Genomic DNA, 23,198 nt, shown 5'->3' on the forward strand with positions numbered 1-23,198 from the left:
AGATCAAATAGATTTTAAAAAGATTATTTTGAGCCTTCAACAGGATTGTCGGCAGTAACAGGTGTGGAAACATACATGACTATGATTCACGGTTACAGGCTAACACCCTCTTGGGTGCTCTACCTTGGCAGGGAGAGTGGGTAAGATCAATCCTCCATCAATATTTGGATGAAAGAAGAAAACAATATTGGATAAAAATTGCAATTTTATCACGCAATGGTGTTAAAAGTCAAAATATAAAAACCTTAAAATTAAATGAGATTTGATTCATTCAAAGGAAGTTGCAGTCAATCCCTGAGCCTTTTATTTGGAGCTGCTGTTCTAAGAAAAAGTCGGATTTGTTCAATTTCATCACTCAAAGGATATTGTTTCACGATACAGCTTATTACATAAACCACAACGGGGTATACAAAAGAAAACTGGTAACAATAAAATGCAGGCAAACCAATAACTAGTTCTTCAGAAGCTGGGATTTGTAAATGGAAAAACCAGAGGTGGATGCATTTACCGGCGAAAACCTGATGCAGAAAGAGTAATTTGTAGCAGGCACTAGATATTTGTCATGAACACTAGGAGACCAGCTATCATCTCCACCTATACCCATATGCTTGTGGTCGAGATGCACCTTTATTAAGAGATATCACTCAACTATTTAGATATCCATAGGCGATTAGTGATAATAAATAATAAAAGGGCCAAAAGAATACCTCGATGTTTTCTCCCTTCACTAGCTCCTCATTGTGTGTCGCTCTTTCAAGCTCTGCTGTGCCATAGTAACTTGCAGACATTTGCATGGGTGGCGACCCTCCATAAATGGAAGCATATATGCCGTGGCCATCCTTGTTTTGAAACGTTACCCACCTAATATCAGCTCTACCAGAACATTCAACAGGCGCAATGTATGGCACATGCATGCTACCGACATCTAGTTCGTATGCTCCAACATGTGCAGCAGCCTTACGATCAGGATAACACTCAAAAGGACCCCTCCCATACCATTTGACCAGGTCCATTGATTTGTCCAAGTGAAGTTCTACACCGACACGAGGCAAAGGAGGCAAACTAGAACTTGGTTTTACTTGACATTCCAGTATGACATCTCCAGAACCATAAATTGAGTAAACTAAATCAACCTGATAGAGAATATTAGATGCATCGCATTGAGATGACTCTAAACCACTTGGCATGCCAAGATAAACTATTGCTATTTTGACCAGATTATCTGTCATATTTTGAGCAACACAGCTTTTGGTGACGAATACCAAATCATTCATTTTAGCGCATTTCCACTTTGAAAGGTAGCTTTCCGCCTCACCTCCCTTGTCATTATCTGTAGGAGCCCTCCAAAAGCACGGCAGTATACCATTGTACATCACAAGTACTCCATCAACCTATCATTTATTTCCATAAATCAAGTAAATCATGCCAAGATTTTTATAAAAGCTAAATGAAAATACCTAATTTAAAAAACTTTTCCATCAAAAATTTAAATCCTGTATTGTTTTCACTAATACGCTATTGTATAAATATAGAGATCCAGATGACATATATAATTTCTATTCAGTAAATGATGACTGTGAAATCTTGAAAACCAGATGCGCTGTAAGCTACCTTCCAGCTCTCAATAGTTCCAGTTGTTTTGTTAAATTTGATCTCCCACAAATTCTGATTCTTCACGTAAATGGTATCATCCACAACTTCAGTGAAGACAGCTGCATCTTTAACCTTGATGATCTGAAACGGCAACACTGGTTAAATATTTTGTTATAATTAGAGAATAATAATTACAGTATGATCACCTACATGAGTAACAATTTCTTGTTTCGCCGGTAAGAGGACTTGCGAAGTTGAAACTACATGACCACTTTCAGCCCAACGAGTCGAGTGTTTAAGCATTACAGTTATAGTCAAAAATATCTCTACAGCATCTGAAGTAGACCATACAGCATACCACGGGCCATCGGTCCACTTTATGTCACAACTTTTTTGAGGTTCGACTTTGTGTACGCTTAGAATTCCAGAACCAAGATCGATACCATCACCATGCACCTTCCAGTGAAACTCCAATGCTTCCGTCGTATCAAAGAAGTGTGTGTTTGTAATCTACATGAGAAATTTCGGTGTCATATCATTAAATTTGAGAACAAAACCAGGAAATTTGCACGTCATTATTTTGATACCACCTTCATCGTTCCTTCCTTGAGTGAGACTTTGATTGGCTGGTATACGAACTTTACCTCTGAGATTATAGAAAAGATTCTTAAAACATTTATTAATGAGTACTGATACTATGCCATGCCGAAAGATCAACACTCAATTTACCATGCAGAGCAGGATGAGGAGTTCGATCTGGCCATGTGAGGCCATTGAGACAAAAGTTTAGATCATTAGGAGTATCTCCAAAATCACCTCCATAAGCCCAATGTTTGCTACCATCCATGCCCTCTTTTAATAATGCCTACATGGAATTAAAATAAAACTATTCATCATCTAATCCAGTTGGAAACTCTTAATGCAGCAGGGATACGTGGCATTGACACGCCCCTTCAGTCAGCTAACTCACAGAATACCCCGTAAGATTTGAATAATTTCATCCTTCCATAATGGAAGTAAAACAAATCCATATTTTGATTGAATGTGATACACATCTTTAGTAGGTGCCATTGTGAATTTTAAAACCTTTCTGTAATCTCACATAGCTCGCCTGTCATATGGCACCCAGATGGTTTTAGTAGATTGATACCTAGGAAATGCTACAATAATTGCTTCAATTCTCCCTTGCCTCTTGAAAGATTTCCTGTTTGAATATATAAATACCAGCACCCCTATCAAAGGTAAAAATGGAAACTGAAAAAAGAAGAGGCTCTAACATCTGTTAGTAAGGGGTGTGTAACTGCAAGATTCGCCAAATATCAGGAGGATAGGCATTGCTGAAATTATTTAAAAATCATGGTTGTTTCTGTTATAAAGTCAAATCTAACGAGTTCTTACTGAAGTATGTCCATTAAAAAAATAGGGATTTTCACAGCACTTAAAACTAAAATCATGGAGATATTGTTTTCGCTAATGAATAAATGTGCCGATAATAATATATTTATTTGTTACTTTAGATTTCTTTCTTTCCATACAAACTGCACAAAATTATGCTACTGTAAAAGTGAGATAATTCATGAAAAACATTCGCCAAAATCGAACCTGATCAACCCAATCCCAGATGAAACCTCCCTGAAGTCCAAATGTGCTATCAATTGCTTCCCAGTACTCGTGAATATTTCCGGTGCTATTTCCCATTGAATGAGAATACCTGCAAATGTTTTGAGCAGTTCAATATGCATGAAAAGATTGGACAGAGAGATTTAATATATCTTAAATGATGAGAGTATCAAGAACTAACTAACATACTCGCATAAAATCAGCGGACGTAATTCAGCTGGATCTTCTGCTATTTTAACCATGTCCCACACACGCATGTACATTGGACACACGATATCTGTCGAAGGTGTTCTAGCTCCCCCACCTTCATAATGGATAAACCTTGATGGATCTTTTCCCCTTATCCAACCTAACAAAAAAGATAGTGAAAAAAATGAGAATGCATGAGCTGTTTAGCTAAGACAAGTTTTTACTTGTACAACTCTTAATAGTTTTCTATTTGACTAGATTAAATGCTCTCTGATGAAACAACAATAAATGAGTGATTATGACGAGGAAGCTTGAAGTTGCTCTCAAGTATTTTTTGCAAAAAGTTTAAATGCAATAATGGAAATTCAACACAAGCATATTTGACATGCATCTGCTCCTACTGATTAATCCTTGGAAGTATCAACTTTCTTCACACTCCGCGTGGTAGAGTAATTTCTTATGTAAATATAGAATAATCCATTTTTAATAATTTCTAGTGCCCCACGTACAATCTTTTTTATGAGAATTTTAAATTTGATTTTGTTTGATTTTTATATCAAAATTGGCACACTATTATAAAATAAATGTTATACGGTATCATTAAAATTTTCAAATAGTACACTGATAATTTTAAAATTTCTAGGGGTAAAATGTCAATTATCAAAATATGAATAGGGGTAATACTGGCAAATAATAAAAAAGGTCATATCACAAATCACTATCATTGTCGCGCTTAATAATATAGTTATAGATTGGAAGATACAGTTAACTTCGAGAGAACATTATAGTTAATAAAATAATACCAGCAAGAGCAGAGTGATTAGGGCCATAGCTAGCCTCATTTCCCAATGACCATGCTATGATGCACGAGTGATTTTTGTCCCTCTCAACCATTCCAATAACTCGATCCAACATGGAAGATGCCCAACATGGTTCCATTGTTGGATGCCGCACATTTGGTGAAAGATGAAAACCATGTGTTTCAATATTGGCTTCGTCGATCATGTACATGCCAAATAGGTCACATAACTCATACCATCGTTGATGTTGAGGATAATGGCTGTTTCTGACAGCATTAATGTTATTTTGCTTCATCAAAACCAAATCCTACGCAAATATAACAAAACAAACATGCCAAAAGAGTGGACTTCAAAATGTCTAAAAAGTATGGGAAAAAGGATATGGATTTGTTACCTGAACCATGCAGGGCTCCAAGTTTGTTTTCCCAAGACGAGGATGGTGTTCGTGTCTGTTCACCCCTCTTATCATCACTGGTTGTCCATTTACAAGAAGTTGTTTAGGAGCTTTTGTTATTTGTCGTATACCGACTTGGCATGATTCACAATCAACTATATGCCCTGATGCATCTTTTAGGGTGATAACAAGAGTATAAAGATTTGGCTGTCAAAACACAAATAAAAGGATAAGAGAAGCATGGAACAAAAAGCAAAAGTCAAATGGATGGGATTCATTTTTATGGAAGATTCAGGTCAAATGTCGTGAGTTTAAATATGAACAACAAAGTATTTGAGTTTAAAAATGAACAACATAAAGTATTTATCGTTAAAAATGACAGTAGATCAGAAGAGAAAATGCGATTAATAGAACATCATTTGATGCTACATCGAAAACAAAACTACTGGAAAATGAGAAATGGTTTCCAAGATCCATTTTGATACCATAAGTCATAACCATAGAAAATTTGTCGTTCTATGCACTTAAAAAGTTAAGTTCTAAGAACTGATAATGCGTCCAGAAAGTTGAATAACTATACAATATGTTGAAATTAAAGTTGGTAGCATGACATAGTTTTAACATACAAAAAATATGGTTCATAAAGCTCCTACGATTCCATATATGCGTAATAACTAAACTGTTTTATGTCCTGACATTGTGCAAAAATTGAGAGTCCTAAATAGTTGTGTACTTTCCTTCCACAAACAAGGAATCATGCAATTCAAATTATAACTTTGTAGGTCAAAAGCTTCTTACATGCTCAGCAGTCCACAGCTTAGGCATCTGCAATTCTCCTTTAAGATGATACCCAACGAACCCAAGAATATAATCAACAGAGTGAATCATTTTTAGATGAGCCACGCTCGTCGCAAGAAGATTGACAGGTCCATTGCTGGTGTACCAACTTCCAGTGTCGAAAATTTCAGCTTCGATTGTGAAGTTCTCAACAAACTTATCTTTAGCTGTTACAGATGAGTCGTCTATATTCAGAGTCGAGTTGTCAATTCTGACCTCAACCTGGATGGTGATTTCGAACAAGTACAAAATGATCATCATACATTTGCCACATATGGTCATCATAATTATAGACATTCTTCACAATCGCAGGGTTTTGGTGCATTAAGAAATCAGCTGCTAGTCTAAAAAGCTGGTTTGCGCATGAAAAAATATCTCCCACCTCATAGTATTCTGTTAATTTTTTACGGCCAGTGATAACAATTTATATGCTTGATAGCTTTCACGGAAAAATTCCTGACATTAAGGGGATGATGAAGCTCCTACATTAGCAGCACCTGAACATCATCATCCCAAAAAATTAAATTTTCAATGTTTTGACGGCTATTCTATTTAAATTTTCAAGCATATTTCAATAAGAGTTACAAAAAAATTAAGTGGCCAGAAAAGGGAAAAGGAATGAGCATGTTCCTAAGCACTCAGACTTTGTCTTAGAATTATTGATGGGCCGAAATGGGTTTCAAGTATTTGGTGTTTAAAATTCGAAAACATGGGAGCCAAGTGGAATTGATTGGAAAAGGATGAACTGAAATGGGTAAACCATTAGTATTCAGGTGAGCGTTCGCTTGGGATGTATATGACCGCAAACAGGACCAAACAGGCGAACACGCTGAATTATTTCACTCAAAAATCAGTTCTCAGACGATGCTTAGCCTGATGTATGTGAAGGACTTTGTCCATGAATGCTGTTTCGCGAGGAGTTTTGCTGCACATTCATATGCAAACCATTTTACTAAGAAATGTGTATATATACACAATTATGGATAATACAATTTACATTTTATTACCTTCATCTACATAGCAGAAACAACTGATTTAGGAGGTAATGGCTTTAAACTTTTCTTTCCTGAATTCAACTTGTTTGTGTGTACACAGGACTGGGGTTGAGATCATGAGAGATTGAGTATTTTGTATACACTTGTAATATTTTTTTATAATAAAGATTTGCAATAACTCCGTGGACGTGACCTATATTGGGTGAACCACGTAAATTTTTGTATTCTTGTTGACTGTTTTATTTTTTTTATTATATTATCATCATGATCGTCATCGCTATGATGTAATTACGCAACAATTGGTATCAGAGTCTTGTCATAAAATTTCTTAGAATTCTGAGTATACTATTTGGTTGCAGCTTTGTCTGTCTTCCACATCAAAATAGATTTTTTAGATTTTTTGCTAAGGCTAGAGAAGCGATGGTTGGAGGTGAGAACATATTTTTTGTTATGCCAGTTACAGATTAGAGATTATTTATATAGCAAGAAGTTGCATCAATCTCTATCGGGAAAAAAGTCGGAAAAGATGGAGGATGATGACCGGGAGCTCCTTCACCGACTTGTGTTGGATGTAATACGATTGATCTTAACGAAGAACGAGGCACATAACGTGATGGAGGCACAAATCACAGAAGAGATGATGTTCATTTTATCAAACATGCACGAGAAGCCATCATCAAACAACAAAATACATCTCATGAAAAAGTTATTCAACTTGAAAATGGAGAATGTGCTTTGGTGGCTAAACATATCAATGAGTTCAACACGATTGTTTCTTAGCTAACATTAGTTGAAATTAATTTTGATGATGAGATTCGTGCAATTATTCTTTGGCGTCTTTACCAAATGTTTGAGAAGGTAAGCAACTCTGTTGGAAAAAGAAAGCCACAATTCAATGATGTCGAAGATCAAATTATTGTTGAAGAAGTTCGCATGATGGAATCAGGTGAAGGGACATCAACGAAATCTGCTCTAAATCTCAAAAACAAAGGAAGAGACAGGAGTGGCGAAAGGAGTTCTAACCGATGGCGCGTTAGATCCAAGCCAAGAAATGGAAAAAACAAAAACACCTTTGAAAAGAACTATAAATCAACCAAGAATGATACAAATGCTACTACTGAAGAGGTACAAGATGCTCTATTACTATCCATGGAAAACCGTGTTATGGACTCGTGAGATTCATTTCATACCACTGATAATCGTGATGTATTCGATAATTACATCACTGGCGATTCGGAAAAATTTTCCTGGCTGATGGAAAATCTTTGGAAATAATTGATATGAGTGATGTCCGTATGAAGATGTCAAATAGATTTGTCTGGAAAATCAACAAAGTCAGACATGTAAAAAAATTGACACGCAATTTGATCTCCGTAGGACAACTCGATGACGAAGGCCATAATGTGACCTTTGGTTATGGTTCCTATACAGTGAACAAATGAGCCATGATTGTTGCTCGATGAAAGAGAATTGGAACACTTTATATGACTTCCAGTTGCAGAGATACACTAGTAGCCGTGGATGCTAGAGCTAATTCAAATCTATGGCATTGTAGGCTTGAGCATATAAGCGAGAAGGGAATGAAGATGTTTTTATCAAACGGAAAGCTACCATTAAAATTAAAATAATATTATTTGGTATTGAGAAATGTGGCAATGGTCGGGTGAATGTGGTGTTGTTGAGGCCATCCCCTAAAAAGTGGTATTAGGCTATGTGCATTTAAACAGAGAAGGAGAAGCTCCCTAAGGCATCAAGGCATCACGAAGGCATGTTAGGCTTTTTACTTATGCACATTGGAAAGGGGGTGTTAGGCCATAGTAGTTGGATTTCTCGCCAACTGCACTGACATGTAATTGTAGAATATCTAAAATCAATACTCCACAAGATGAAATAAAGCGAAGGGTATTCTCTTTCCCATCTTACTACGTTATTTAATTTATAGATCACGTCAATTGTTATATGATGTGGTGCATATCGGGTGCTGTCACCATTTTGATGATTCTTTATGTGTGAAACAAAGTGGGAAATGAAATCTAGCACTTGAGGAGCAGATAGGAGGGAGAGATGGAAGAGGATAGTGATACTGCTGGGTAAATGATAGAAGAGATAGGCATCCAAGTTCTATTGATGATTTTGCTTTAATGTCAGTATATGGACATGTTTGCATGATGTCTTGAACTTTCTATATGACTGTTGCATTAAACCCTAAATTCTCGCTTCTCTTATCAAATGACACAAATTTTTGTTTACAAGATGTCCCAACTTTAAGCTAATCGTATTAAAGGTCTATATATTGGCAAACATTCCAAGTCGTGATTAATGGTAAGGAAATATGTCACAGACTTATTAGTAAGGTTAATCAATGCTTATTTAATAATACACCAAAGGCAGATTGCACGTAAAGAGGCAGAAAACACAGTTAAACTGCTTACAGTACCTGTATATCAGCACTAGAAAAATCTCCAGTCAAGTTTGATTTGAAGAAATAATCAGCAATAAAGACCTGCAGATTAGATCATGTGATTTTCTTAGCTCTTACAAACCATTAGTAATTAAGTTTATACACAAAAATCATACCTTTTCTGGAAAAAAGTAAAATATTACTGATAGAGAATATACTATTGATACTTCATGCTCGTTAAGCGAGTGGTATAAGGCTATAACCCATTTTAACTTTTTCCATCTCTTGTTGACAAGATAGGTATATGACTAAAATAGGGAAACTGGAGAAAGATACTCCGATAATTGATACACGATAATCAATGGCTAATCTATTTTGTAGTTATCAAGGCAGTAATCAGGAGCTTGAGCATCACACAGACACAAAACACACACACAGACATAGAATGCATAGTGGTGGGAGGAAACCATTTCTTATAATGTAAAGACCATACAGTTGAGGCAGCTCAGAGAGATTATGACAGTGCTCAAACAATTTAAGTCAGAAACCATAGTGGTTCCACTTGCCAAAAGAATATATTAACTCTGCAAAGATCTATGTCCAGGAGAAATGAAAATAATCAAGAAATTCTAGAGAACTAAATAACAAGCATACATGCATGTTACTTTCTAATTTTAGTAATCACAATTTTCTTTTGCTTTTCAGCCCCTCTTAAATTTGACAGCTGATTACGCTTCCTCAAAATTTTGTCTGTAGTCATCTATATGATTTTTAAGAACATGCTTCACAATCTCCAAAAACACATATCATATTCAGTTCTGTTAGTTAATAACACATGGACCAGTGATGACTCAACTGTAAAAAGGAGCAATAGGTGGTAAAGACGTGAATCAGTCATTAAGGTATCATTTATTTAAGTGATGCTCTTTACTAATGAACCCTTCCCCTTTCTGTGAAATCACAACAGATATTTCCGGCATGTCTGAATTCTAAACCATTGAAAAAAGAAGGCTAATTTAACAGAAAATATTTCAGAGCATTCATGCTGCCAAGCAGATACATACTCAAATTTATTATTTGATTACAATAAAATGCCAGTCTCCAAGCAGTGTCTTTCTTTCAAAAAAGGTAATTGCATACTTCATCCTTACGTTATAATTTAGGAATCACCATAAAATTGCAAACAGTGAAGACTCAGTGCACAGACCACAAACCTTAGGCTTAGAAAGAATAAGGACATCACGATGGATGCCGGATAACCACCAGTGATCCTGATCTTCAAGATAAGAACCGTCACTCCATCGCATGACCTGAACTGCTAAACAATTCCTCTCCTCAGAACCACACGGGTGACAAAAATCTGTGATTTCGAATTCAGCAGGTAATCTGCTATCCTGACTGGCCACACAATAAGTAGTTCAAAAGTGTCATAAGTAGTTCAGAAGTGTCTTACAGCATGTAGGTAATTAATATTAGTAGTTCAAATATATGCACCTATAGGCCAAAGAAAATTACTCATAATGTAATGCTACTCACTAAGTTCACAACAAGTGTCATAATGCATAACAATCATCTTACAAGTGATTGTGATGAGCGATTATAAGTTCCTGACTCACAAAACTAACAAAACAACACACAAGATTTTACACTTGTTAACCCAAGTGCAATTTGTAAGTACTCCTAACTATTTACATGAATTTTCTTCTCACAAGTTCACAACCAACCTAGGTAGAACGCATTATCATACCTAGATATGCTTCAATTTTAGCTAAGTTTAACTATAACGGGCAAATAAACAGGAGCAGAGACAAATGAAAGAGTAGCACGCACTGTTCAAAGCGACTCGCTGCGTTCTTAAATCTGGTCCATCGGACTAGTTTGGATAGTCGTAAGTCTTTTCAAGATGGCTATACCCTTTAGGAATCGCGCCATTCATAGGCTTGCACCAGTGGGTATTAGGACAGGTTTGAGAGATGAAGTTATTAAGGTTGAACATAAATTATTCACGCTGAGAATGGGTAATGGAGGCAGGTCGATTTGGTGGTCTGAAAGAACTAGGAACGCATGCTATATGATGGACTTTGAACGTGAGGAAGCCCGTTGGATAAGCTTAAGATTCAAGGATGCTACCAATGCATCAATGTTGGGCACAACTTTCTATAGATTTTGAGGCAGGAATGCTGTGTTCACGATACAGCACTTCAGCAACAAGCGTGGAAGATTTTTGGAGCTGCCGAAAATTACTCAACAAGGAAGGAAATCAACCACCATTGTGCCAAACGGAATCAAATCAGCGGGATGGAGAAATATATCAATTGCACTGGGAAAGTTGTTGTATGGGCAGAAGCAGCCGGATTTAACTCAAGAAAATAAAGGTTCGAATCACAGGAAGGTTAATAGCTACAAGCAAGATGATAGGGTGCTACAGAGGACTCAACGCCAATCTCCGGGGAGAATTCTGGAAGGCAGTGGTAGAATATATCCTAGAAAGGTATGGGATGAAGCACTCATTTTCACAAAAGGGAGAGTAAACATCTCTTGGGAAAAAATTCAAGTTGCACTGGGGGAAGCCACAAAGATCAAGGTAGAACTTTTTCCGTTCCAAGCGAACAAGGCGGTTTGGTGGCCTAGCAATGCTGAAGAATTCTCGTCTTATCTCAAACTTAAAAGAGGGTTCTTTAATAATGGGATTTCTTTGGATTTCGAGGCATGGAGAGATTACATTAATTCGACGGATATTGTAGAAAAATGCTGCAATAGTTGGATTAGTGTCTACGGGTTATCTTGGAAATTATGGTCACCGGCCAATTTTAAAATAATTGGTGACATTTGTGGGGGGCTGCTGGAAATTAATGCCGATACCTTACTCTTCAAAGATCTTGGAGCTGCTAAAATTAAGGTCAAGGGTATTGAAGGAGGATTCATTCATAGTAGACTGAAAATACTGTTGGAAGGAGGGATTAGAGAGATAACTATCCGGGTTGAAGCATTTGATTCCTTGGCTTATGATAGCTATGAAAAACAAACTTATGCGCAAGTGGTGGTGAATGGCAAGAGGACTTTGGCGGGATGGGGCAATACGAATATTCACAGGAAAGTGCAGCAAAATGGAATACACCATTGCGGGACCGGTAAAGGAGATAGTGATAGAGAAGCTACACCAGACAATGTACTCAACAAGGAACCTATGGGGGAAGATATTGGATCGGGTATCAGTATGAGAAGACGGGATGAAGTGCAGGGGTTGAGGAATACGGGGGAGGAAAAAAATTATTCAGCAAGTAGGAGCGGAAGTTCAAAAAATAATGGGGGAAAGGTGACCAAAATCCTAGCGAGAATCGTCCCTAAAGACCCTGCTAAATTCGGCAATTCTTCAATCAATTCTATGGAAGACAGGGAGCTTGCGGGCCAGGACAAAGGAGTGGATGTTCTTAGTAACAAGAATTTAGTGCCTACTTTCGGGATAACCTATCATAGAAGAAAACAAAGAGCAAATGTAGAAGACGAGTTTGAAGATGGTCTGGATGGAGGTATTAATTTGGGATTCCTAGGCACAAAGAAGGGGATGTGCGAGATGGATGTCAATGATGAGGTCGATTTTGAGGATTCACTTGATGATCCGCTGGAAGTCGATTTAGAATCTTTCGAAACGGAGTCTCAGAATTCAGCACAATACACAGAATCCGCTTCAATGGAGGAAGCTGTTGAGTCATTGGCGGAATTGTTCTCATCTCCACAAGAATCAATTATTTCGGCCGAGCCACCTAAAACGGTAAACATGAATACTAATGTGGGTCAGGTACTTTCAGATATACAGTCTTCAAGTTTAAATCATTCTTTCAATCTTCATTCTATCCTAGTAGCTTCGTTTTCAGCTCTAGGTTTGTCTAGTAGGTTGTTAGGCAGAGGGACGGTGAGAGTAGATGAAAAGCCGGGAATCGAGAAAGTGAGAAAGCAAAATCCGACAGGGCTGCCATGGTAAACAAAATCTGTCAGGAGGGAAAGAGGGAGGAATATTTTACAGTTGGAAGATGTGGGGAAGGGGTTAAGAAATCAAATCAAATGTTAAATAGAGAACTATACAGACTTAAGTGTGGGATCAGTTATGAGAGAGGTTCATCCTTCAAGGGAGCAAATGTGTCAATATGAAATTTTTTTCTTGGAATATCAGAGTAGGAGGGGCGGCTAGAAGGAGAGAACTTGTTCGCAAAGTCATACGTCATGAAAATCCGGATATTGTGGTGCTATTGGAAACAAAAAGAGAACGAGTTGATAGAGGTTTCATTGCAAGTGTGTGGAAGCCGCGATTTGTAGATTGGGTGTGGTTACCGTCGGTGGGAAGTGCGGGGGCTATTGTGGTAATGTGGGATCCAAGAGTTGTGGAAGTTATTAATAACTTGATTGGAGAGTTCTCAGTGTCAATTGAGATACGTTCGCATGAAGAAGCTAGCTGGTGGTTCTCAGGCATTTATGGACCGATTAAGCCGAGAGATCGGGAAATTTTTTGGGATGAATTAGCTGGATTACACTCGATATGCGGGGATCGATGGTGTTTGGGAGGGGACTTCAATGTGGTCAGAAACAAGGGGGAAAAGATGAATAGTCGATCTCTCACCACGAGTATGACATGCTTTGATTGTTTGATTGACGAGTTACAACTTATTGATCCACTGCTTCTTAATGCAAAATTTACTTGGTCTAATCTTAGGGTTGAACCAATCTGCCGTCGCTTAGACAGATTCCTCATCACCAGAGGTTGGAATAATATATTCCCAACATTTAGACAAACGGTTCTACCAAAGATTACTTCGGACCATTGCCCGGTGATATTCGACAAGGCAAAATTGAGGTGGGGCCCGGCTCCGTTTAGATTCGAGAATGTCTGGTTGTCTCATCATAAATTCAGAGACTTGGTTAAGGAATGGTGGAATAATGGAATTACTCGTGGGTGGGAAGGTTACAAATTTATGAAAAAACTAAAAAAGATCAAAGAAGAGGTTTTAAAATGGAATAGGGAGGAATGGGGAGATGTGGGCAGTAGATTTAAGGAGTTGAGCTTCAAGATTAAACAGTTGGACGTGCTAGAAGACAATGGATCGTGGTCTGAAATTTTAAATGAAGAAAAGAAGGATTTAAGATGTGAGTTGGAGAATGTGATAATCCGAAGAGCCCAAATGGATAGTCAACGAGCAAAATTAAAATGGATGAAGGAAGGGGATCAGAGCTCGAAATTTTTCCATTCTTTATTGAACAACAGAAGGAATAAAGCGACGATAGACAAAGTGGAATTGGAAGATGGGTCTGTGGTCACCGATGATACACAAATCGAAGGGGAAATTATACGATATTACAGGAATTCGTATAGGAAATCGGAAGGGGTGGAAAGGGAGTTCGAAGGGGTAGAGAGGGTTTTTCTGGGACTGGATTGGAGTGAGTTAGAGTTAAGTCAAGCAGAGGGGTTGGAGCTGCCATTTGCGGAGGAAGAGGTTAAAAAAGCGGTGTTTAAAAGTGATGGATCGAAAGCCCCAGGTCCGGACGGGTTCACGATGGCCTTCTTCCAACAGAATTGGGATACGGTGAAAGAGGACGTAATGAAAGTATTCGCAGAATTTTTCGAAAGTGGAATTGTCAACGGTATTACTAGCGAAACTTACATTTGCCTCATCCCGAAGAAACAAGATGTGATCAGGATCAACGATTTTAGGCCTATTAGTTTGATTACAAGCTTATATAAGATCTTGGCAAAGGTATTGGCTAGCATATTGAAGAAAGTCATGAGTTTTACAATTGCGGAGAACCAATGTGCCTTTATTAAGGGAAGACAGATCCTGGACTGTTGTCTAATTGCAAATGAGCTTGTGGAGGTGTATCGGAAAAATAAGAAAAAGGGATGGGTGTTTAAAGTTGATTTGGAAAAGGCTTATGATAATGTTGATTGGAAATTTCTAGATTATGTGTCAAAGGAAAAAGGATTCGGAGAAAGATGGAGGATGTGGATAATGGGATGCGTTTCAAATGTTTCTTTTTCGATATTCATTAACGGAAGACCACGGGGAAAAATCAAAGGGGAAAGAGGAATCAAGCAGGGAGATCCATTATCTCCATTTCTTTTCAATTTGGTTGTCGATGGGTTGGGAAGGATGATTGACAAGGCAAAGGAAGATAAGATAGTGGTAGGCCTTGAGGTTGGTAGACAAAAAGTCCAAATCTCGCACATACAATTTGCGGACGATACCCTATTTTTTGCAAAGTCAAAGGAACATTTGTTGGAAATTGTGGGTATTCCCAATAGCTTCGGCCGTCATTCTGGATTAAGGATAAATTGGGAAAAAAGTGAGTTGATTGGAATTAATAGATCGGATGATGAAACTGATGAGTTGGCAGGTGGAATTGGATGCAAAAAAGGAAAATGGCCGAATAAATATTTGGGAATTCCTTTGGAAGGAAACCCAAGGGTAATGGAATTTTGGGAACCGGTACTCTCAAAAATGGCAAAAAAGTTGGCAAGTTGGAAAAAGTCTTTTCTTTCAAGAAGGGGTCGGCTTACTTTGATTAAGGCAGTTTTGTGTGCCATGCCATCTTATTTTATGTCACTATTTATAGTGCCTAATCATGTGGCACTAAAGATGGAAAAAATAATGAGGAATTTTTTTTGGGATGGACCCGATGGGGAAAATCATTGCCATGTAGTAGGATGGGACCAGGTGTGCAAACCAAAGGATAGGGGAGGATTGGGACAGGGAAATATTTGCTTAAGAAACAAAGCATTACTTGGAAAATGGTGGTAGAGAGGGTCGGTGAAAAGTGAAACCCTATGGAAAAAGGTAATTAGCAGTCTCTATGGGGTTCACGAAAATGGATGGGATTTGGGGTTGGCGGAGAAATCGACGTTCAGAAGTCTTTGGAAATGCATTTCTCGATCTTTCCCGGCTTTTCATCAGTTGGTTAGGGGAGTGTTCAGAGAGAGTAACATCATTCGTTTTTGGGAGGATGAGTGGGTGGGGGGAATCTCGTTTAAAGAGCGTTTTCCTTATTTGTTTCTTATTTTTACTGTTATTAATAAGCCGATCATTTATTTTGTATCCGCGGTTACTAGAAATGTCAACTCTGTAATTAGTTGGGAATTAAGATTTAGGAGGAATTTCAACGAGATAGAGGAACGTGAATTTGCTGTCCTGCTAGGGGTCTTAGAAACAGTTAGGGTTCAGTGGGGTGTTGGGGATTTTAGAATGTGGTTGGGGGAATCCTCGGGTGTGTTTTCTGTAAAGTCTTTCTATAATTTATTCTTCACAAGTCCAAATATCACGTCTTTCTCATTCATTCGCAATATCTGGGATGTACATGTTCCTCCAAAGGTTCAATATTTCTCGTGGATAGTGGCATTGGGGAAATTACAGACTTGTGACTCCGTGCAAAGAAGATGGCTGGCCTGTGCTTTATGCCCGAATTGGTGTTGTCTATGCCGGAAAAATAAAGAAAATCGGGATCATTTATTGTTGCATTATTCATTCTCATATAGCATTTGGTTAAAGGTGTTACAAGAAATGGGCTTTCTATGGATTTTTCGAGGAGCGCAAAAGACATGTTTTTATTAGAACCAAGTTGGCAAGCAGGGAGAAGACACTCGAGATTGTGGTCTATAATTGTTCAATGCACATTTTGGTCGATATGGTTGGAAAGAAACGCAAGATTATTTGAAGAAAAAATCGGAGTCATTGGATGAAGTTTGGGAAAAAATAAAATTCAGGGTTTCAAGTTGGTTGATAGTATTGCCAGAATATAAACATCTTCGTATCTCGGATTTAGTTTGGGACTGGAAATATGTTTGGTCGTGATAATGGCGATATAATCTTGTAATTTTTCTTAATTTTGCGGATTAATTTAATATCATTATAATAAAATATTGTTTCCAATCAAAAAAAAATATTATATGCTTCTCTCTCTAGGATTCTTATTTTATTTTATTTTATTTTATAGGAAACTTGTCTAGGATTCTTATATATTGATCCTTGTCCCAGATACCTAATATGATTACCTTATTCTAAACCAAAATAAGATCAGTGTTTTGGAGATTTTAGTTCTTTTATTTTGTTACCTCCAAAATGGCTCTGACAAAAACAACCATATCACCAATTTGGCTTTTGTTGGATAATTTTCAAACCATACCAATGTTATCTTCTTTGGGATTTCAATTTGTCCAATATCATGTTATGATGAAATTTCCAAAATCTACATCCTGGCTATTGTGCGAGGATCAAAGATGTTTTTACTTGCAAATCTATCACGAAGAAAATGTAGAAAAATTACATGGAAAAGGTTATAACTCCACCTTTTCTTTGTTTCATTCCACTTTCACAACTTGCTTTATGCATCGATTTGACTTAAGTACACTATCTTAACAGATTAGCAGGAATGTTAGAATATAACATCTACTGACCATGAAAATGTATAAACTACAATTGTTGGAACCAATGGAAACAGAGGACGGAATTCCACAAGCACAAATTTATCACATATCATGCAATTTAACAAAATGTCAGGGCAAACCTATATCCAGTGGGATGTCCATTCACCCATGCAAAGAAGGAAGAATCAACTGCTTCAAGATGTAAGAATATCCTCCGACCTGCAAAGTCATTGCAGGATATGATTAACAGCAAGAAAGGTCATCATTTAAATATTGAATGTGATTTAGTAAATATTTAAGCTTCATCAATAAAAAAGTTCAGGAGAAAAACAAAAAGAGGACAACCTGGAAAAACTTTTAAAAAGATATCCAGCGCAGTTCCATATTAAAAATTTAAGCAACAATACTTGATGCAGAAAAGAAGTGAGAATCATGGGAAAAATAATCTAATTCAACTGGACTTCAGGTGAATGGAAACATCAATTCTATCATTTGCTCATGGATGCACCTAGTAAGTGGCATAATGCAGAGAGAGCCATTGTAGGGAAGCAATATACAAATCTAACATTATAATGTATTTTAAGCAAATTGTAAATCAACTATTGCGAATTAAAAAATATATTGAATGATGCTAAAAAGAATGATTTAACATTCCAACTCAAGTTTCTAAGCTCATCGTAGAAAAAATATTGCAAACTGCAAGAAATAGAGTGGCCATTAGAAATGCACAATCATCCCTAAAGCCATACCTTCCCAGTCTGTAGGAAGATGAAAGAAAGTCCGGTAGCAGCCAGTGGGATTAGCCTCAGGTACTTTAGGTGGATTGAGTTGAAATGGATAAACGACATTAGTATAGATCGGTATGTCAAATCCATGCATCTGCCAGTTGGACGGGACTGTTTGAATTGAAGAAAAGAACAATTATGTCACAGCACAGTAGTAATAGGAAACTTAGCTACTTCAGCCACTTCATTGTGAAAATAACTTGACCTTTAATCAATGCTCAAAAGAGGACAGGTTTTCAACAAAAGTTTTAGGTAGTTCAAGCCTGGACAACATAAAATTCATTATCTTTTAGGGGTAGAGTTGATGAAAATATTCAGTGCACTATTGATAAAAGTATAAGACTTCTATTCTCTCAACCTCCAAGGGACTCAAGGAACATAAGACTTCTATTCTCTCTGGTAATTCCTGGTTGATGAGGTATAAAATTTGGTAAATTAAGGTGCACGTGCAGGAGACATGCCAGTTACTATTACAAGATGAGGTAAAACTATTACCTGGTATTGTATCCCACGAAGAATCTTCATACGAACTATCGTAAAATTCCGGAGGAACACTGCTGGGTTTGGAGGCCAGCAAAAATTTCCAATTCCCAGACAAAGATCTGATAAAAGGCAGGTTCTTGACCCAATGTGCAGCACAATCGAGAGCCTTAGCAATCGCACCATCATCCCAAACGGCTGCTTTTGCCGTCAAGATGTCCACTTTGTTGCGTTCATACCAGTACTTCAGAGATCCTAAGAAGAATCGGCAATAAAAATATTTTACTACTTTGAATTCACTTGGTTAACTGCTGGAAAAAACAGAAACTTAAAAAAACACTTGTTATATTTTATCCATTAGTAGATTGAGAATTCATCTCTTCTAGTACACTCAAGTGCATTGAAACAAGCAGGTTGTACAAAGCAAAAGATTCAGTACTGAATTGCAAAAGAATTCAATCTCAGATACATTGAAATAGATAATTAACCCCTCAAAACAAGAAGCTTATATAACCACGTCAACCTTCCCACTACTTGAGAAATGCATTCCCTAGAATTCATGCCGAATATTTTTACTTCAATAGCTGCAGAAAGTAATACAAAGAGAGAGAGAGAGCAGAAAATACCTTCAACAGACTCGTGACAGTGCAATCGAACATGATAATCTCTTTTCCTCCACTTGAAGAAAGACGGATCTTCCCAAGCCTTATTACCATTATTTGGAGGTAAAACAATTTGATTAACCAATGAACCCATCAATACAAATTTGAGCTTATTGCTACCCACTATGAGATCTGCCATGTAAATTACAAAAAATATATGCATATACGTAAGGGGAAAAGGAAGCAAAGAAAATACATATTAACTCGTCAAAACACATACTGAAAATGAAACCAGAGGCAAATTAAAATTGCTATTTCAGAGGAATCATTCAAAAGAGATTGACGATCATCATGAAATAATGTCACACAAATATATTTTGCTTGTCACATACATATTGCAATTTAATTTAGAGGTCTAATCTTAGGAGACTTCCTCTATTTTCAAACAGTATCCACGCTTAGCAGTTAGCACTATGCTTTTCCATAGCCTCAGTATTTAAGTGTCATCCTACGCTTAAAACTATGCATTTATAGTGACAGGGTTAATTTGGAAATAGAAAAGATCGTATCAGATCAAGAAAAGAAGATTGACCAAGAACATATGGCTAACTGACCCATTTGCAAAAAGCAAAAAGCAAAAAGCAAAAAGCAAAAAGCTGATGTTCTTCTCGACTGTCCCCGTAAAGACTTGCCATTTTCAGAAAAGTGCAACTTTTTTTTAGAAAATTTATCCAAAAAAATACAGCCAGTTACTTAAAATCTCCCAAAAAACAACCATCTCAACGCACTCAAACTAAATTTATATATAAAGTTATTGACTAATGATGCTAAAAACAATCTTGACAAATGAAAGTAAAATCCCAAACCCATGACAGATCCCAAATTTAATCACCTATCTGCAAAAATCGGCACGGGATAAGGAAGAACAAGTGCACAAACTACCTGCATTTAACAGTAGATTGTGAAAAACACGGCCTGAAGAAAGTCTTTTGAAGAACTTTGCAAAGGGACAGCAGTACAAATTTTGGGAGAGCAATGAAATCTGAATTTGATCCTTCTAACTTTTGATTTGATTCCTTATACGGATAAACAGATTGAGGAAGAGATCTTTCATAGAGTCGGCTTCAGTTCAGCCAGATGCTCTTTTCCTTTCCTATCTACTAATCTATATTATCATACATCTTGCACGTGTTTTTTGTGTGAATAATTTGGACGGAAACGTTAAATATTTAACATTTAGTATGTTTATATTATATTATTATTCGTTATTGTTTTCATCGTAAAAATATATTTTTCTGAGATATATTTACACAAATTTTTTTTATTCAAAAACCTGTTTTCTAATTGTACGTTTAAGTCTAGAAATATAAGATTAGATTACATACATTCCGAACTTGAGATATCGATATCAGATTATTTATAAATCACAAGCCATCAACCAATTTCTTTCTTTATTTTGTTGAAAATTGTTGGCCTTGTTTTTCTAATATTTCTGAATTTAGTTACTTCCACCGTTATCAAGGATTCATTTTCTTGTCTTTATTCTTCTAATGGACATAAATAAATGAGTGGGTCTCATGTGAGACCGTCTCACGGATCTTAATCTGTGAGACGGGTCAACCCTACCCATATTCACAATAAAAAGTAATACTCTTAACATAAAAAGTTATACTTTTTCATGGATAACCCAAATAAGATATTCGTCTCACACATACGACTCGTGAGACCGTCTCACACAAGTTTTTGCCTAAATAAATTGGGTAGAATATTTTGATTATAGGAACAATTTTTTTAGTATAAAATTTTAGTCATTCATATGTTTACATCTAACATTTTTATCTTTCTATGTTAAACTTGTGTAGAGCATTGTTCTAAAAAGCATTTGATCGGAGAAAGATGAACACCCGTCGCTTATGCGATTTTTTTAAGTCTATATCTCTGATATTTTTTCTTGTTCATTTCCATATTTCTTTTACATTTCTTATGCATTGGATTCTGTTTAGCCCAAATCGTTTGAAGCTTACAATTGTTTAGCACAAAACCTTTGAAGCTCACTAGCAATAAAATCCCTTAAAATACAAAAAGCCTAATGGGCAAGTCCATGAAGGGATTGGTTGATGAGCATGATGGGAGGAGTTGATTCACTATCCACGATGAACGATCGTGGAAGATGGCCAAACTGCTATGTGGAATGAAACAAAAGCTGAAGAAAGAATCAAAAAAAGGGACTCGACAAAAAAGCTACAGCAAAGCTTCTTCAAATTCTCTCAGTAATTTGTATGTGCATGTTCAATTTCCAGCTGTCTAGTTTCTTTAAATCTTTTGAGGTCTACAATTGTTTAGCCCAAAGCCCTTGAAGCCCACTAGCATGGAAGCCCTTAAAATATGAAAAGCCTAATGGGCAAACCCATAAAAAGATCAGTTGATGACCACGATAGGAGGAGTTGATTCACGATCATCATGGAAGATGGTCAAAACTGCTCTGTGGAGTGGAACAAAAGTTGAAAGGAAGAATCAGAAAAAGAGACTCGACAAAAATCAACAAAAAATCTACAACAAAGCTTCTTCAAATTCTCTCAATAATTTGTCTGTGTATTTTCAATTTCCAACAATTTAGTTTCTTTAATTTTTGACATATTCTTTCAACTTTTTTATAAAAATGTCGTTCAAATTCATAACAACATAATTAAATTTGATGTTATTCATGGATTCTCTCTATAATTTTATCATATTCCTCAGTTTATATTTTTAGCGTTGAAGTCATACCGAGTGAATTATAACGAACGGTCGAATCGGGACAAACAACGCTGAATAAAAGAAGTCATGTCATTTCACATTTGACATGGTCACGTGCCTGGCACGTCCGCAAGTTCTCGTGATAAACATATTCAAACTCATGATTAACATTTTTTATGTATCAAATTTAAACTCAAAACTCATGATATATTCTTTCTCTATTCTTCTTCGTATTCTATTAGATCTTCAACATTTGTTTCAACATTTTCATATCCACCATCAATGCTTCATCCTTGTATCATTATTGCTGCACTAGCAAGTGACACGTCCTTTTTTTTTTCTTCTTTTTTCTTGTTGATTTGAATTGAACATGGGGGATTCCGAGCCGCTTAGGCGACAGCCGATTAATGCGGCAACTCCTAGAGGCGTCCTTTATGTAAAAATTGAGACGGTATCAATACGTCTTTTTTCATCAACTCTATAAGAGACCTACTATTTATTTAATATGGCTAAATGTAAATATACAATCCATTTTTCAATCATCAGGAATATGTGGAGCATACAAGTCAGGGATTAAAATGAAGTGGTTAATCTACAGAGATGGCTATTACTGGCCATCGATGCTAAAGGACTGTATAAGGTATTCAAGAGGGTGTCAACACTGCCAAATGCATGGGAATATTCAAATGATATCAGCTAATGAAATGCATCCTATCGTAAAGCCATGGTCATTTCATTGGTGGTCTATGGATTTGATATGTAAAATATATCATCCTTCATCTAAAGGCCATTCCTTTATAATCGTGACTACTGATTTTTTCACCAAGTGGGTTGAAGCTCTCCCTATGAAAAAGGTAGAGCAGAGAGATTATTTTTGTGAAAAAGTATAATATTCACATATTTGGGATCCCACAATCGATAACTACCGACCAGAGAACTATGTTCGTAGGGTCAGAAATGAAAGATTTTGCTGAAAAAATCGGAATCCAGATGATTAATTCTTCACCCCCACTATCCACAATCCAATGGCGAAGCTGAAGTTTCAAACCAAGTTTTGATTAAAATGTTGAAAAAGATGATGGAGGATAACCCCTGAGATTGACTCCGGCTACTATCAGAAACCTTGTGAACTTATCGAACATCGAAGATAAGTGGTACTGGTTTAAGTCCTTTTACCTTGACTTACAGACATGATGTAGTGTTGCTTATGGAAGTTGTGATTCCTTCTTTGAGAGTGATAAAACAAAATGAGTTGGAGCCAGAGCTTTATACGGAGGCACTGATCATGCAACTTGAAGATTTGGATGAGTTAAGAATGAAAACGTATAATACTTTGATGCTTTAGAAAACCAAGGTTGT

The 23,198-nt window shown here is 36.8% G+C and overlaps 1 protein-coding gene across 1 annotated transcript; it reads right to left on the reverse strand.

Annotated features, from left to right (window-relative positions):
* Positions 1 to 245: 245 nt before the first annotated feature.
* Positions 246 to 20,256, reverse strand: LOC140990818 (uncharacterized). The gene is made up of 18 exons (XM_073460642.1): positions 20,046 to 20,256; positions 19,128 to 19,295; positions 18,517 to 18,756; positions 17,986 to 18,132; positions 17,377 to 17,455; positions 10,044 to 10,227; positions 8,866 to 8,931; positions 5,395 to 5,655; positions 4,597 to 4,803; positions 4,206 to 4,509; positions 3,403 to 3,562; positions 3,196 to 3,304; positions 2,323 to 2,458; positions 2,184 to 2,239; positions 1,804 to 2,103; positions 1,612 to 1,734; positions 708 to 1,391; positions 246 to 625 (listed from the first exon to the last, which is right to left on the reverse strand). Exons 2-18 carry the CDS (start codon positions 19,255 to 19,257, stop codon positions 452 to 454), a joined length of 3,360 nt encoding a protein of 1,119 aa, XP_073316743.1. The 5' UTR covers positions 19,258 to 19,295; positions 20,046 to 20,256; the 3' UTR covers positions 246 to 451.
* Positions 20,257 to 23,198: the final 2,942 nt, after the last annotated feature.

The sequence above is a fragment of the Primulina huaijiensis genome, chromosome 13, assembly GCF_012295235.1.
Source record: "Primulina huaijiensis isolate GDHJ02 chromosome 13, ASM1229523v2, whole genome shotgun sequence".
NCBI lineage: Eukaryota > Viridiplantae > Streptophyta > Magnoliopsida > Lamiales > Gesneriaceae > Primulina > Primulina huaijiensis.

What these genes read in the sequence shown, in the direction of transcription:
- LOC140990818 (XM_073460642.1), bottom strand. Translation starts at nt 19,257, where the DNA reads ATGGGTTCATTGGTTAATCAAATTGTTTTACCTCCAAATAATGGTAAT. An exon ending in TCTGGGATTGGGTTGATCAG is followed by an intron (nt 2,459 to 3,195) that starts GTTCGATTTTGG and finishes AATTCCATGTAG; the next exon opens with GCATTATTAAAAGAGGGCAT. An exon ending in GAACTATTGAGAGCTGGAAG is followed by an intron (nt 1,392 to 1,611) that starts GTAGCTTACAGC and finishes AATAAATGATAG; the next exon opens with GTTGATGGAGTACTTGTGAT.